General features: G+C 38.9%; 3 protein-coding genes across 7 annotated transcripts in view; 1 reads left to right on the top strand and 2 right to left on the bottom strand.

Moving 5' to 3' along the window:
- LOC122820925 (zinc finger protein 420-like) overlaps positions 1–13,687 on the top strand; it is a 175,621-nt gene that overhangs the window by 143,833 nt on the left and 18,101 nt on the right. The gene's annotated exons all lie outside the window — the stretch shown is intronic.
- LOC122820976 (tripartite motif-containing protein 16-like) lies at positions 355–6,549 on the bottom strand. Of its 2 annotated transcripts, XM_044098745.1 has the most exons (2): positions 6,394–6,549; positions 355–1,883 (listed from the first exon to the last, which is right to left on the bottom strand). In XM_044098745.1, exons 1-2 carry the CDS (start codon positions 6,520–6,522, stop codon positions 666–668), a joined length of 1,347 nt encoding a protein of 448 aa, XP_043954680.1. In that variant the 5' UTR covers positions 6,523–6,549; the 3' UTR covers positions 355–665. The 2 variants fall into 2 exon arrangements, with proteins under 2 accessions (XP_043954680.1, XP_043954679.1); XM_044098744.1 differs by lacking the exon at positions 355–1,883 and having other exon boundaries at positions 4,445–6,549.
- On the bottom strand, positions 8,395–13,539 carry LOC122820977 (tripartite motif-containing protein 16-like). Of its 2 annotated transcripts, none has more exons than XM_044098747.1 (2): positions 13,378–13,539; positions 8,395–10,870 (listed from the first exon to the last, which is right to left on the bottom strand). In XM_044098747.1, exon 2 carries the CDS (start codon positions 10,719–10,721, stop codon positions 9,048–9,050), a length of 1,674 nt encoding a protein of 557 aa, XP_043954682.1. In that variant the 5' UTR covers positions 10,722–10,870; positions 13,378–13,539; the 3' UTR covers positions 8,395–9,047. The 2 variants fall into 2 exon arrangements, with proteins under 2 accessions (XP_043954682.1, XP_043954681.1); XM_044098746.1 differs by lacking the exon at positions 13,378–13,539 and adding an exon at positions 12,254–12,414 and having other exon boundaries at positions 8,401–10,870.

Consider the following 13,687-nt stretch of genomic DNA (forward strand, 5'->3'; position numbering starts at 1 on the left):
ATAAAATCAGTGATCATGGAAAATAATAAAAATTCAAAATTATAAAATGATTTCATAAAACACAAACATGTTATAAATTTACTTTAATGTTCCCAGATAAACTTGAATTAAATTCCATTGAATTGAACTGTGAGCTATGAAAACATATTTTAAATTTTATTTGAATTTGTAAATGATATCCATGATAAAGGCTCAATCATCTCTGAACATCTGGTTTGTTATATATATATATATATATATATATATATATATATATACTGCAGCTATATATATTTTTTAAGGTTTTATTGGCTCTATTGGTCTTTATTTGACAGTTAATTGACAGGAAAGTGGGTAATGAGAGAAGAGGGAAGACATGCGGCAAAAGTCGCCAGGCCGGGAATCAAACCTGCGACGGCCGCGTCAAGGACTAAGACCTCTTTATGTGGGTTGTGCTTAACCCCCGCGCCACCACAGCACATCCCTACTTCTCATATTTAAACTATTATCAGTACACACACAAACAAATACAGAATAAAATGTTTATCTGACTTATTTATTACACTACTTTTCCTAAAATGAATTAAAAAGTTCTACAGATGTTTGCAGACATACAAACATCTGTATGTCTCCAAATCACAGACTTACAGATGGTGTCAATCTGTCCTTCTGTCCCTGGATTTGTTCTATTTGGCTTTAATGAACTCAGCTGTGGTTCCATAGTTAAACAGCCAAACCCCAACATGTAGCGGCTGAGTGAATCTGGTCTGGACTCTGTGGAGGAGAGTCATGGTTTCAGAGACGCTGTAGAAACACAGAATACCTTCAATATGATCCAGGTAAACTCCTATTCTGGAGGAAACTGGACCTGATACTGGAGTTTCAATGTTATTGTGCCAAAATTGATAACTTTTTTTGTCACAACGTAAAGCCCAAGATTTATTGTTTCGTCCAAATGCGGATTCATCTGACCCTCCTTCTCGTCTGATGCTCCTGTATGCAACTGCTAGACGAAATCCTTCCCCTTTCCACTCCACCTCCCAGTAACAACGTCCAGTCAGACCCTCACTACTCAGAACCTGATCATAATAAGTGAATCTCTCTGGATGATTAGGATAAGACTGTTGTTGTTTCATCAACGTAGTTTTTCTGTTACCCTCAGATAATAACAGATCTGTGTATGCTGTGTTTGAATCCAGAGTGATTTCTTTTGAGTATTTCAAGAAATCTTGTCTGGTTTTTGGTTCTGGCTCTAACTGTAGAACGTCCACATTGGTGACGGTCAGAGAGGTTTTTGTCTTTTTCTGTCTCAGGATGTCCAAGAGTTTGTCTCTGAGCTCTGACACAGCTGCTGTCACGTCCTCAAAGTGTCTCAGAGGATGTTTGTTGATGCTGGATGAGTGTGTAGACTCACTGAGTGCTGGCAGTGAGGGGTAGTTGAGGAGAAACTGGTTGTGATCCTCTGTGTGTGAGAGCTGCTCCAGCTCAGCGTCTTTCCTCTTCAGCTCAGTGATCTCCTGCTCCAGCTTCTCCTGAACATCTTTGACTCGACTCACTTCAGTTTCCTGCTGGGATCTGATCTGCTGCTTCACATCAGAGCTTCTTTCCTGGAGGAGACGGATCAGCTCAGTGAAGATCTTCTCACTGTCCTCCACTGCTTTATCAGCAGAGACATTGATGGCCTCCACCTCCTGTTGAAGCAGCTTCACATCTTTCTCTTGGTCCTGGATTCTCTGATGGATTTGTTGTCGACTCTCCTGGAGTTTCTTCTGCTTTTCAGCTCTTTCTGTTGCTGCAGGAACTGTTTCATGACCTTTATGTTCATCCATAGTGCAGAGATAACAGATACATTGCTGATCAGTACGACAGAAGATCTTCATCACCTCATCATGACGAGAGCAGATGTTGTGCAGAAGTTTAGTAGACGCTTCAACCAGATTATGTTTTTTAAAATTGGGAGATTCATAGTGAGGTTGGACATGATTCTTACAGTAGGAAGCCATACAGACCAGACAGGACTTGACAGCTTTCATTTTCCTCCCAGTGCAGACATCACAGGCCACATCTTCAGGTCCAGCATAGCAGTGATCAGCTGGAGAATCTTGGAGTCCAGTCTTCTTCAATTCCTCCACCAACTCTGCTAGCATGATGTTTTTCACAAGTTCAGGTCTTGGTATGAACTCTTTCCTGCATTGAGGGCAGCTGTGGATTCTCCTCTGATCTTCTCCATCCCAGTGTTGTTTAATACAGTTCATACAGTAGCTGTGCCCACAGGGAATAGTCACCGGATCCTTCATTATCTCCCAACAGATCGAACAAAAGAATTTCTTTGAATCCACGAGACTTCCTGGTTGTGCCATTTCTTCTCTTAACTATTTTTGCTCTCTGTTACTTTCTCTTTTAAAGGTCTCCTATATATAGTCAGTTTTCTTCCTCTTTTATCTTCCGCAGTAAGACTTTGCTAATCGCGTTCGTCAAAGCAGAGTTTTTTTCTTAACTCCTCCTGTTAAGACTGGTGCGAGAGGAGGAACCAGGAAATGTCAGAACTGAACTGTTGTGAAAACAGGGAGGGACTTTCCCTGGTTTTGTTTTGTTTTTTTAACAACTTTGATGTCATGTTTGTCCATAATCTTCAGATCCGAAGAACCTTTTTGAATGTCTTTGTTATTTGCATGACAGACATTCAATTAATTTTTATATGACTGAAACAATTCTGCCTTCAGACAAAGCAATGACAGAATAAAGAGAAGTAATAAGAATTTACTTATTAATTGTCCAGTTGTTTTTACTTGTCCACTTAAAGAAATAGGTTTTTAGCCTTGATTTAAAGGAACTCTGCGTTTCAACATTTTTGCAGTTTCTAGAGCATAGAAACTGTGAATGCTTTTTCTCCATGTTTAATTCTTATTCTGGGGCTGCAGAGCAGACTTGACTCAGAAGACCTGAAGAAGAACTGAAAGCTAAATATGACAACTTGTCTTTAAAGTAATTTAGTGGTAAATCATTCAGTGATAACTGAGACCTTGGTCTTTTAATCCTAAAAATGTTCTTCAGGTGATAGAAGGCCGTCTTGGTAACTGTCTTTATGTGTCCTTCAAGGTTCAGGTATGATCCATCACTATTCCTAGATTTCACCCTGATTGCTGTAATAACTGAGTCTTACTCTTCATATTTTCTTCTTTAGGTCCAAAAATGATTTGATTGGTTTTGTTTCATTCGCCATAAATGCTTTTATGGGTGACATGGTAATGTTGAGCTGTGTATTTTCGCCGTAGTTATGGTAACAAAACTTATCTCTCGTTATAACCTGAGCTATTGGGAGCATATAGATATTAAACAGGATGGGTCCCAACTTGTGACTTTTGTCTGCTCCGATAAGAAGTTATCTATTGAAACTAATAAATTCCTCTTCTGTCAAGTTTAGTTCTGTACCAGAGTCCAATCCAGCTAGACAATTACTTTGTCATGGTCAATAATGTCAAATGCTGCACTGAGATCCAGCAGAACCAGCACAGTGGTTCTTCCACAGTCTGTGTTTATATGGATGTTGTTAAACCCTTTGACTAGGACAGTCTTAGTACTGTGGGCTGACATGGGACTGAAAGACGTCAAAGCGATTGGCCATTGATAAACCATTTATCTGCTGAAAAAACAGCTTTTCTATTCATTTTGCTGATGAATGGAAGGTTATAGATCAACCTGTGGATCTACATTAATTATTTGTCCAAATTGTTCTTTTTTTAATCAGTAGTTCTGTTTTTAAAGCCTTGGGGAAAACAAGGCTTTAAAAACACCTGATCAGAGGGGTGAGATTTACTATTAGAATCGGATCAGATGCAATGATAGGAACATGTTCTAAACGAGAGCTGTGGGTTGGACATCAAGACAGCAGGAGCAAAAGTTTAATACATTTTTCCCTCAGTTTTTGTGGTTGAGTTGGTAGAATTGTCATAATGTCTACATTTGTTTTAATAAGACATGGAATGGATTTAATGACATGAACATGACAGAACACAGTGTTGTGGAGACACTTTCAGGGCTTTTGGACTTTTTATATTTGTTGGATGTAATGATTAACAGAAGTTTTATTTACATAAAGTTTATGTGCATTACTGTTTGCTGTCAGTCCATCCAAACACAGTAAAATTCAGGTTACAGATTTTTTACCTGGCAGAAAAGAATGTTTTTGAATATTATTATTTTTTTTGCTTTTATCAGATTATCAATCTTCTTTCCACATTGTCATAATGAGGTATTTTAGAATCACAAGGGAAGAAATAAATTTAATACCATTTGGAAAAAGCACTGTGAATACTTTCTGAATGCACAGTGTTATGTTGAATAAGCTCTTTAGCCTGATCTGCCTCCAATCAGGAGCTAATAAAACTCTAAATAAAACATGCTTGTTTTAAAGTCAGATTTGTTTTATTAAATAGATTCTTTTTGCAGTACACACCTATTTCTTTGTGATCATAACTTTTTGTAACAAGTTTAAAATCAATCAACTTTACACTGACAGAAAGCAAAAAAACTTTATTTTTTTAAAATGTCTGATTACTACAAACACAGTCACACAGAAAATGTTCATTAGTTTTGTTATTTAAACAACAATTTACTATGTTTTATTTTCACTCAAGCACCAAATTTTGGATAATAAAATCTGAAAAACACCCAAATCAATAAGAAGAAAAAAAATCAGTTTCAAATTAACAAAATTAAATTAACAGATGTACCGGTATACACCATCTGATCACATCAAATAAAACACACAACTTATAAAATTATGGCTTATATTTTGTAATATAACAACAATGCCCTTCTATGACTTTAAATTGAAAACAAAAACAAAAATTATAAAATCTATAGTTCTAATATCAACAACTCCAAGATGGAAATTTATTACTAAATTACTGTGAAATGTCAATAAAGCCATGATATTATGTCTATGTTTAGCTTTATTTACATTTGCCACACCATTGATTCACAACCCCAGTATTTTATCTTCCAGAATCAAATATAATATATATAACAATGAATTATATTTGAAAACTTGTCATTATTCTTTACTCTAAAAGTCACCAAGAAAAGAGTAATTTACAACTTGATAACTTCTCAACATTTGAAATTGTAAAGTTTTTAAGATAATCTAGAATAAAACAGATCTACACTGAGCCACTCAGCTTCATTTTATTTTAACTGAATGAACTCTGCACTGTTTCCTCTGGAACGTGAAAGCCAAATCCCAGCATGTAGCAGCTGAGTGAATGTGGTGTTGACTTCATGGAGGAGAGTCATCTGAGACCCAGAGACGCTGTAGAAAGACAGAATACCTGCTCTGTGATCCAGGTACACTCCTACTGTAGAGGAATAGGCGTATGTGACAGGAATATCCACTTTATCATAATCACCATAATATGTATACATATGCGGCTTGCAAGACAATGCCCAAGAGTTCTCATTCAAACCAAAGGCACTCTCGTCTGTGTCCCCTGTTCTTTCTATGTCATCATAAGCTACGGCTACTTCGACTGATCTCCCTGACCACTCTACCTCCCAATAACAGCGTCCAGCCAGACGTTGTTTACTCAGTACCTGCCACCTTTTGGTGAATCTGTCTTCATGATCTTCATAATATTGGTTTTCATTGGTCATTGTTACTTTTCTGTTGCCTTCAGATAATTCCAGAAATTTGTGTGCTGTGTTTCTGTTCAGTGTGAGTTTCCTCGAATACTTTAAGAAGTCCTCCCTGGTCTTTGGTTTGGATGGTTGTGGTAAAACATCCACTTTGGCGGCAGTTGGTGGACTTCTTTTTAGTGGATCTTTCAGGATGTCCAAGACTTTGGTTTTGAGCTCTGATAAAGCTGCTGTCACGTCTTCAAAATATGGAGGATGTTTGTTGATGCTGGATGAGTGTGTAGACTCACTGAGTGCTGGCAGTGAGGGGTAGTTGAGGAGAAACTGGTTGTGATCCTCTGTGTGTGAGAGCTGCTCCAGCTCAGCGTCTTTCCTCTTCAGCTCAGTGATCTCCTGCTCCAGCTTCTCCTGAACATCTTTGACTCGACTCACTTCAGTTTCCTGCTGGGATCTGATCTGCTGCTTCACCTCAGAGCTTCTTTCCTGGAGGAGACGGATCAGCTCAGTGAAGATCTTCTCACTGTCCTCCACTGCTTTATCAGCAGAGACATTGATGGCCTCCACCTCCTGTTGAAGCAGCTTCACATCTTTCTCTTGGTCCTGGATTCTCTGATGGATTTGTTGTCGACTCTCCTGGAGCTTCTTCTGCTTTTCAGCTCTTTCTGCTGCAGCTGGGACTGTTTCATGGTTTTTATGTTCATCCATAGTGCAGAGATAACAGATAACCTGCTGATCAGTACGACAGAAGATCTTCATCACCTCATCATGACGAGAGCAGATGTTCTCCTGGAGGTTCTTGGAGGGATTCACCAGCTTGTGTTTCTTCAATCCAGGGACGTCATAATGAGGTTGGAGGTGATTCTCACAGTAAGAAACCAAGCAGACCAGACAGGACTTGACAGCTTTCATCTTCCTTATGGTGCAGACATCACAGGCCACATCTCCATACAAAGATGCATCTATTTATTGTAAACATATGAATGTTTTCATGTATAAAATATGAGTCTTAAAAATTGATGTACGGTCCTTTGCTTCCACCTAGTGTTCATTGTTTGGTACTGCAAATGACTTGCTATAAGACGCAGTGAGATAAAAGGATGAGTCATTTCCAGTTGATACAGCTACATAAATAAAAAAGCACCTGCTGTACAATCATTGTATTTCAGTAGATAAACAAATCGATAAATAAAACTCTTGGATATCTTGTCATTTGCTACCTGCTGGTGAGCAGTTTTCAGTGTGCAGGTTTCGTTTCCCTTGAAGCAAATATGCTGTTCAAGCAGGTCTGTAACGTGTCAGTACATAACAGGGGAGTAACCAGGAAAAGGAAATCATTTTTAGTCACACCATTTGAAAAGATTGTCAAAGGTTTCCTCCTCCTGGACCAAAAACTCCTCCCTTTTCATCCATCATATCTGGTAAACATCTGGCGAAGGCAGATGTTTACCACTACAATCAATCATTTCTACTTTTAAATCTACTTGGAAGTGTTTTGACAAAGTCATTTAGAAATTAAATTACTACAATTTTTGCCTTCACCTTCCTGCCTTTAAGATAAATTAGGACAAAAAAAGAACAATAAAAAAGCATTGTGGTCTCAGTTAATTCGTTTAATTTTGTCTAGATAAACTTTTTTATTAAACATTTACATTACCGCCAGCCAGACACTGAAAAGAAAAGGGAGCCAAACTGAATAAAATTTCAGTTTTTAAAATCTTGTTGAACATTTGAAATGCTAGAGATGGTCTCCTGTGATGGGCTGGCTACCTGTCCAAGGTGTGCACCCCCTCTTGACCAATGACTGTTGTCACTCAGCACCTGCTGTGCTGTAATCATAAGCAGGATGGAAACATGGATGAATTGATCTGGTTTCCTTGCTGTGTCATTTCACCTTTCAGCAACAAAACTGGGATTTCTCAAACAATTTCATTTAATCTTTTGAGATTATGAGAAACTCAATCTACTGTGTCAGTATAGACTGGTGCTACCTTAATCTGTAATTCCAGACTTTATCCTATAGTTCCCTGTTCATATACAGCATGTTAATACCCTTAAATCAGTCAGTCAATGCCCTGTTTCTGTCATCCTTAAGGAAACAAAAGGGAAAAAAACTTTTGTCAGGCTACAAATTTAAGTACTGACATGTTTAAAGTGATATACTGGTTTTGCACCAGTACCAGTTAACTCGCTGTAAAACACCCTTTGCTTTGCTAATGTTATTTCATTTCCACATCTTTGTTTTGGTGAATTACCATATTTTGTTAGTATTCAGCAGAAGTGAAGTTTATAGAAAAATATGTTCACACTTTGCACAACTCTTCACACCGTGTGTGTGTGTGTGTTTGCTTTTGTTTCTAATACCTTGTGGGGATCATTTTCCTAACACTACGTTGTGGGGACCAGCTGGTCCCAACAAGGGGAAACGCTGTTTTTGAGTCAGGGGTCAGATTTAGGACTAAGGTGTGAATTGAGTTTTGGTTAGGGTTAGGGATAGGGTTAGGGTTAGGTATGTAGGGGTTAGGGTTAGGATAAGGGTAAAGGTAAGCTTTAGGCTGTAGAAATGAATGGAAGTCAATGGAAAGTCCCCACAAAGATAGCTGCGCAAATGTGTGGTCCTTCAACAAAGTTTTTCTGCTCTTGGTACAGAGATGGTATAACTTTTCAAAAGATTTTGTATTAGTGTGTATTAGGGGAAGTATGTTGTGTCGAGTAAGCATGCTTGAGTGTTCGTATGTGACTGAGTGAAGCTGAGGCCGTTCTTCGGAGAAATAAACGTACGAGTTGACTCAACCATCTTTATTCAAGATTAGCTTTCCATTGGTTATTGAAATCAGAATGATCACATTTTATAAATACTCAGAATATTCTTAATGGTTCTCTGCATGTATTTAATCATGAACACATGGATTCATTAAAACAAAGGTTCAACGTCTTATAGAATGGTTAATGTGTTTGATCGTTTGCAGCAGTCAGTAGCTCTAATTACGAGACATGAAATGATCGCCAATGAACAAAACAAAATAATAGAAAAACATAATCATCATGATTCTGTGAAAATATTGAACCAGCATATATTGAACGTATCAGTTTTCTTAAGTACAGTAATGATTCCACACCTAAACACACAGACAAATATATATTTTTTTGTTTTGTTACTTTATGAGCTTGCGTTTTTTTCCTGAACATTTATGAGAATTAAATCGTATCATGTCTACTGATTCAAAATCAAACTTTAGAAAGACAGGCAGAAAATAATACATTTTATTTGAGGGCGCCTTTCAAAACCAAGGTCACTAAAACAAACCTGCTATTTTTATCACTGTGCATATGCAGCTGAATTTCCAACCTCTGAAGTCCAATTCAAATTTTTTCATTAATTGCTACAATCAAGTTTATTCTTATCCAACAAAATAGTGACTGATGTTTCAGTGTCCCTATTTGAGTTTGACAAACTCGGTTGAATCCCCGTTAAAGAAAGGCCCAACTCCAGCATACAGAGGCTCAGTGAATCTGGTCTGGACTCTGTGGAGGAGAGTCATGGTATCAGAGACGCTGTAGAAACACAGAATACCTGCTCTGTGGTCCAGATACACTCCTATTCTGGAGGAAACTGGACCTGGTACTGCAGTTTGAACTTTGTTGTGTAAAAATGTGTAACTGTCTGTGTCACAACTAAATGACCAAGATTTGTCATTGACTCCAAATAAACATTCATTTGATCTTCCTCCTCTACTGATGTTCTTGTATGAAACTGCTACATTAACACCTCCTTCTCTCCACTCCACCTCCCAGTAACAACGTCCAGTCAGACTCTCTCTGCTCAGAACCTGGAAAGAATCTGTGAATCTGTCTGGATGATCAGGATAAGGCTGCTCTTCTTTCATTGCTGTTACTTTTCTGTTTGCCTCAGATAATAACAGATATTTGTTTGCTGTGTTTGGATCCAGAGTGATTTCTTGTGAATATTTTAACAATCCAGCTTTCGTCTTTGGTTCTGGTTCTGAGAGCAAAACATCCACTTCAGTGATCGTCAGTGAGATGTTTGTCCATGTGTCTTCCAGAATGTCCTCCAGTAAATATGTAATCTCTGACACAGCTGCTGTCACGTCCTCAAAGTGTCTCAGAGGACGGATGTTGATGCTGGATGAGTGTGTAGACTCACTGAGTGCTGGCAGTGAGGGGTAGTTGAGGAGAAACTGGTTGTGATCCTCTGTGTGTGAGAGCTGCTCCAGCTCAGCATCTTTCCTCTTCAGCTCAGTGATCTCCTGCTCCAGCTTCTCCTGAACATCTTTGACTCGACTCACTTCAGTTTCCTGCTGGGATCTGATCTGCTGCTTCACATCAGAGCTTCTTTTCTGGAGGAGACGGATCAGCTCAGTGAAGATCTTCTCACTGTCCTCCACTGCTTTATCAGCAGAGACATTGATGGCCTCCACCTCCTGTTGAAGCAGCTTCACATCTTTCTCTTGGTCCTGGATTCTCTGATGGATTTGTTGTCGACTCTCCTGGAGCTTCTTCTGCTTCTCAGCTCTTTCTGTTGCAGCTGGGACTGTTTCATGGTCTTTATGTTCATCCATTAAGCAGAGGTAACAGATACACTGCTGATCAGTACGACAGAAGATCCTCATTACCTCCTCGTGATGTGGGCAGATGTTGTCCTGAAGTTTCTTGGAGGGGTCCCCCAGTTTGTGTTTCTGTAGGGTAGGTACCTCATAGTGAGGTTGGACATGACTCTGACAATAAGACACCAAACACACCAGACAGGACTTGACAGCTTTCCTCTTCCTCCCAGTGCAGACATCACAGGCCACATCTTCATGTCCAGCATAGCAGTGATCAGCTGGAGCAGCTTGAAGTCCAGTCTTCTTCAGATCCTCCACCAACTCTGATAACATGAAGTTTTTCTTTAAGACAGGTCTCGGTATGAAAGTCTCTCTACACTGAGGGCAGCTGTAGATTCTCCTCTCATCGTCTCCATCCCAGTGGTCTGTAATACAGTTCATACAGTAGCTGTGTCCACAGGGAAGAGTCACCGGATCCTTCAGTAGATCCAAACAGATGGAACAAGAATATTTTGCTGATTCCATGAGATTTCCTTGCTGTGCCATTTCAGTTTTGAATGTCTATAGTTCTTCTTTCTCCTTGTTTATCAACAGGCCAAATAAGGATTTTTCTTTCTTCTTTACTCACTGATTTGCAGCAGGTTAACTTGTCAGCTCTTGAACTTGATTCAACAGTGATTCTGAATTTGTCTGATCTGAGAATGAAAGAACCAAGAAATAAACTGTTAGGCTGTCAGTGTTTGAAACAATGGAAGTGGTTATTACTGCATGTGTCATTAAAGACCTGTTTAGTACCACTGTACACCGGCGCTAATCTTAAGACTTCTCTATTGAACATATCACTCTATGAATCCTCTGTGAGTAACTTTTTAAGCAGTAATCTGATGAAGTATTTTAAAGGTCCTGGACAGTTTTATCTGAGAAATCAAAACAAGAAGAAAATTTCATGTTTACCTTGAGTCACATTGTCTTTAACCTGCTAAACTGGTTAGGGTTGGACTGATGTCAAGCACCTTCCTCCAGGTTGTAACCCAGATGTATAAATGATCCAATTACACTCCCTTTTTCTTTACTCACTGATTCCCACAGTCCTTTCCCCATGATTGTGACTTTAACTGGTTCCCTTCCTGTCTGCCTGGCCGGATCAGTCTTCATAAGTATCCCGTGTGATTCCTCCCCGTCTTTCACAACTTCTTAAGAGGTCGTACAAGCCTCTCAGTGCAATGTATTGTACACAAGCAGTTTGATAAATGACTGACTGAACTCATAGATTACCCAATGGACAAACCTTGCAAACTCCAAACAATGTCTGAACCAGCAGTGTACCAGTAGACATGACATGTACAATCCCAAAGCTGCATGGTCATGAGCAGCGCCAGCAGCACATGCATCAGCTTTTGGACTGGAATGACCAGCCCAGCTTTCTCAGAAGAATGGGCACAAATTGAAGACGTGAGTAATGGTACAGCTCTCATCAACTATAGTTCGGCCCCAGATTGTGTAAAACAACATATTATTCTAGCTGGGATACGTCTTTTGGTTGCATTATTTACTGTAATTCCCAAAGGTTGTGCATGTTTTTTTTAAAAAACAAAACAAACAAGGATCACAAATATGAGATGTATGGTTAGTGTTAGTGTGTGCATAGCAAACATTTTGCGCCTGAAATCATATGAATCATTTGAAACAAATATCTATTCCGTCAGACTCAACAGGCATCTGCAACTTTTGTGTTCCTTATCCGTATTTAGTTAACTCAGCAGTGGTTTTATGTGCTAATTCTCAAACTGCAGCATGTAGCGACTGAGTGAATATGGTCTGAACTCTGTCCGTATGAAACTGTTCCTACATTGAGGGCTGCAGGAGACTCTCCTCTGATCTTCTTGTCCCCAAAAGTCTTAAACACAAGTCACAGTAGTTGTGTCCACGTGGAATAGGAATCAGATCTTTCAGTAGGTTTAATACGTCTGATCTCCTCTCTGGAGCCATTTTGCTTCTCAAAAACACTGAATCTCTCAAGTTTCTATTCCTCCTGTAGTTGTGTCTGACAAGAAGCCAAACACTAGTTTGTTACTTACTGATCAGCAGCAGTTGTTCAGCTCAGTGATCCTGCCGGTCATAAAGCTGCCAGGTATGAAATGAGAGGAACCAGGAAATGTAGCAACAGAGCTGAACTGTGTGTTTAATAGAAGGAATAACGTAACAGCCACTGTTGGGAGGAGCAGAGGATCTACAAACACGTTACACTGCTGCCGTATCTCTTATTCTTCTTCATATTTCACTTCTGAGTCTCATGGAGTCATCAGTTCCTGGTTTTTGTTGTCATTCTGTCTCTAATGGCTGATAAACGATGAACACCAGCACCATGGCTGAATTATGAATATATGTGATGGAACTGTTTACATCCATCACTGCCATGATTTTTAATAACTTATCGTGGGAACTAGCTTCTTCACATTTGGTTTTAATGTATTTCTTATTTACAGGAATAAAATAAAAACATTCCTTCAACATTAGTAAAATACAGACAAAGATTTGCAGACATTTGTAATGGAAATGCAGCTAGTTTCTGCTTTCCAGATAAAATAATAAGCTTTTCCTGGGTTATTCATGATTTTGCAGAAGGAAACTTTGAATTATAGATTCCCCTAACAGAAACGTTTCTGGGATCATCGACGATGTATTAAGGGAACATAAGGATCCACTTAAATAGATTATTTTGCAGAATCCATCAGATTTCCTCGCTTTGCCTTGTAAACTTCCATCAACACTGTTGCCCAAATTTCAGGTTCCTCATATCAAACGTTTGCCTCTCTGAGTCGGACCTCAGAGCTACAAACTGTAGCAGAAAGAAGGGTGAGGTTTTAAATTATCATCTGTGCTCTTGGAAAAAGTAAATCACTATTTGCTAAATTTAATAGTCTTACTTTAAGTATTTAATATTTCTGGAATAAAATTAGCTGAAAATCAGGTTTGGATTTAGAGAACTTATTAATAATTTTCCTTTTCAGTTATGTATAGATATTCGTAGTCTAATACAGACCTTTGTTGCACAGTCAGTTTTAATAATTACACACTCCTCTTCCAAACCTCAGAGATCCGAAACCACATGATAAGCAATAAGTTACACATCTTGGTGTCGCCCTGGATTCAGGTTTTAACAAACATCAACCGCCTTCTGCAGAGATGTGTCTGGACTTACCCCTTGTCTGTGCCTGTGATATTCTTGTTTTCCTTTGAAAAGATGTTTACATGAATTATTATTGCTGTTACCACTGTAGTTAAAACACCTCTTAATGACTTGCAGCGCATTTTATATTTATCTTTAAGACAACTCCAAGTCCTTCCCCTTTCTCTGTGGTTTCGCTGCAGCATGACAGGTTGCTCAACTAGACTCAGTCATGGTGAGTCACAAACAAGAAGCAGTGCTGGGAAAGAGGTGGGGCTAAGAGACAGACAGAGAAAAATGACTGTCTGCATTGGCAAATATACCTTTTACAACATCCAACCTG

Source organism: Gambusia affinis, linkage group LG18 (assembly GCF_019740435.1).
Source record: "Gambusia affinis linkage group LG18, SWU_Gaff_1.0, whole genome shotgun sequence".
Classification (NCBI taxonomy): Eukaryota; Metazoa; Chordata; class Actinopteri; order Cyprinodontiformes; family Poeciliidae; genus Gambusia; species Gambusia affinis.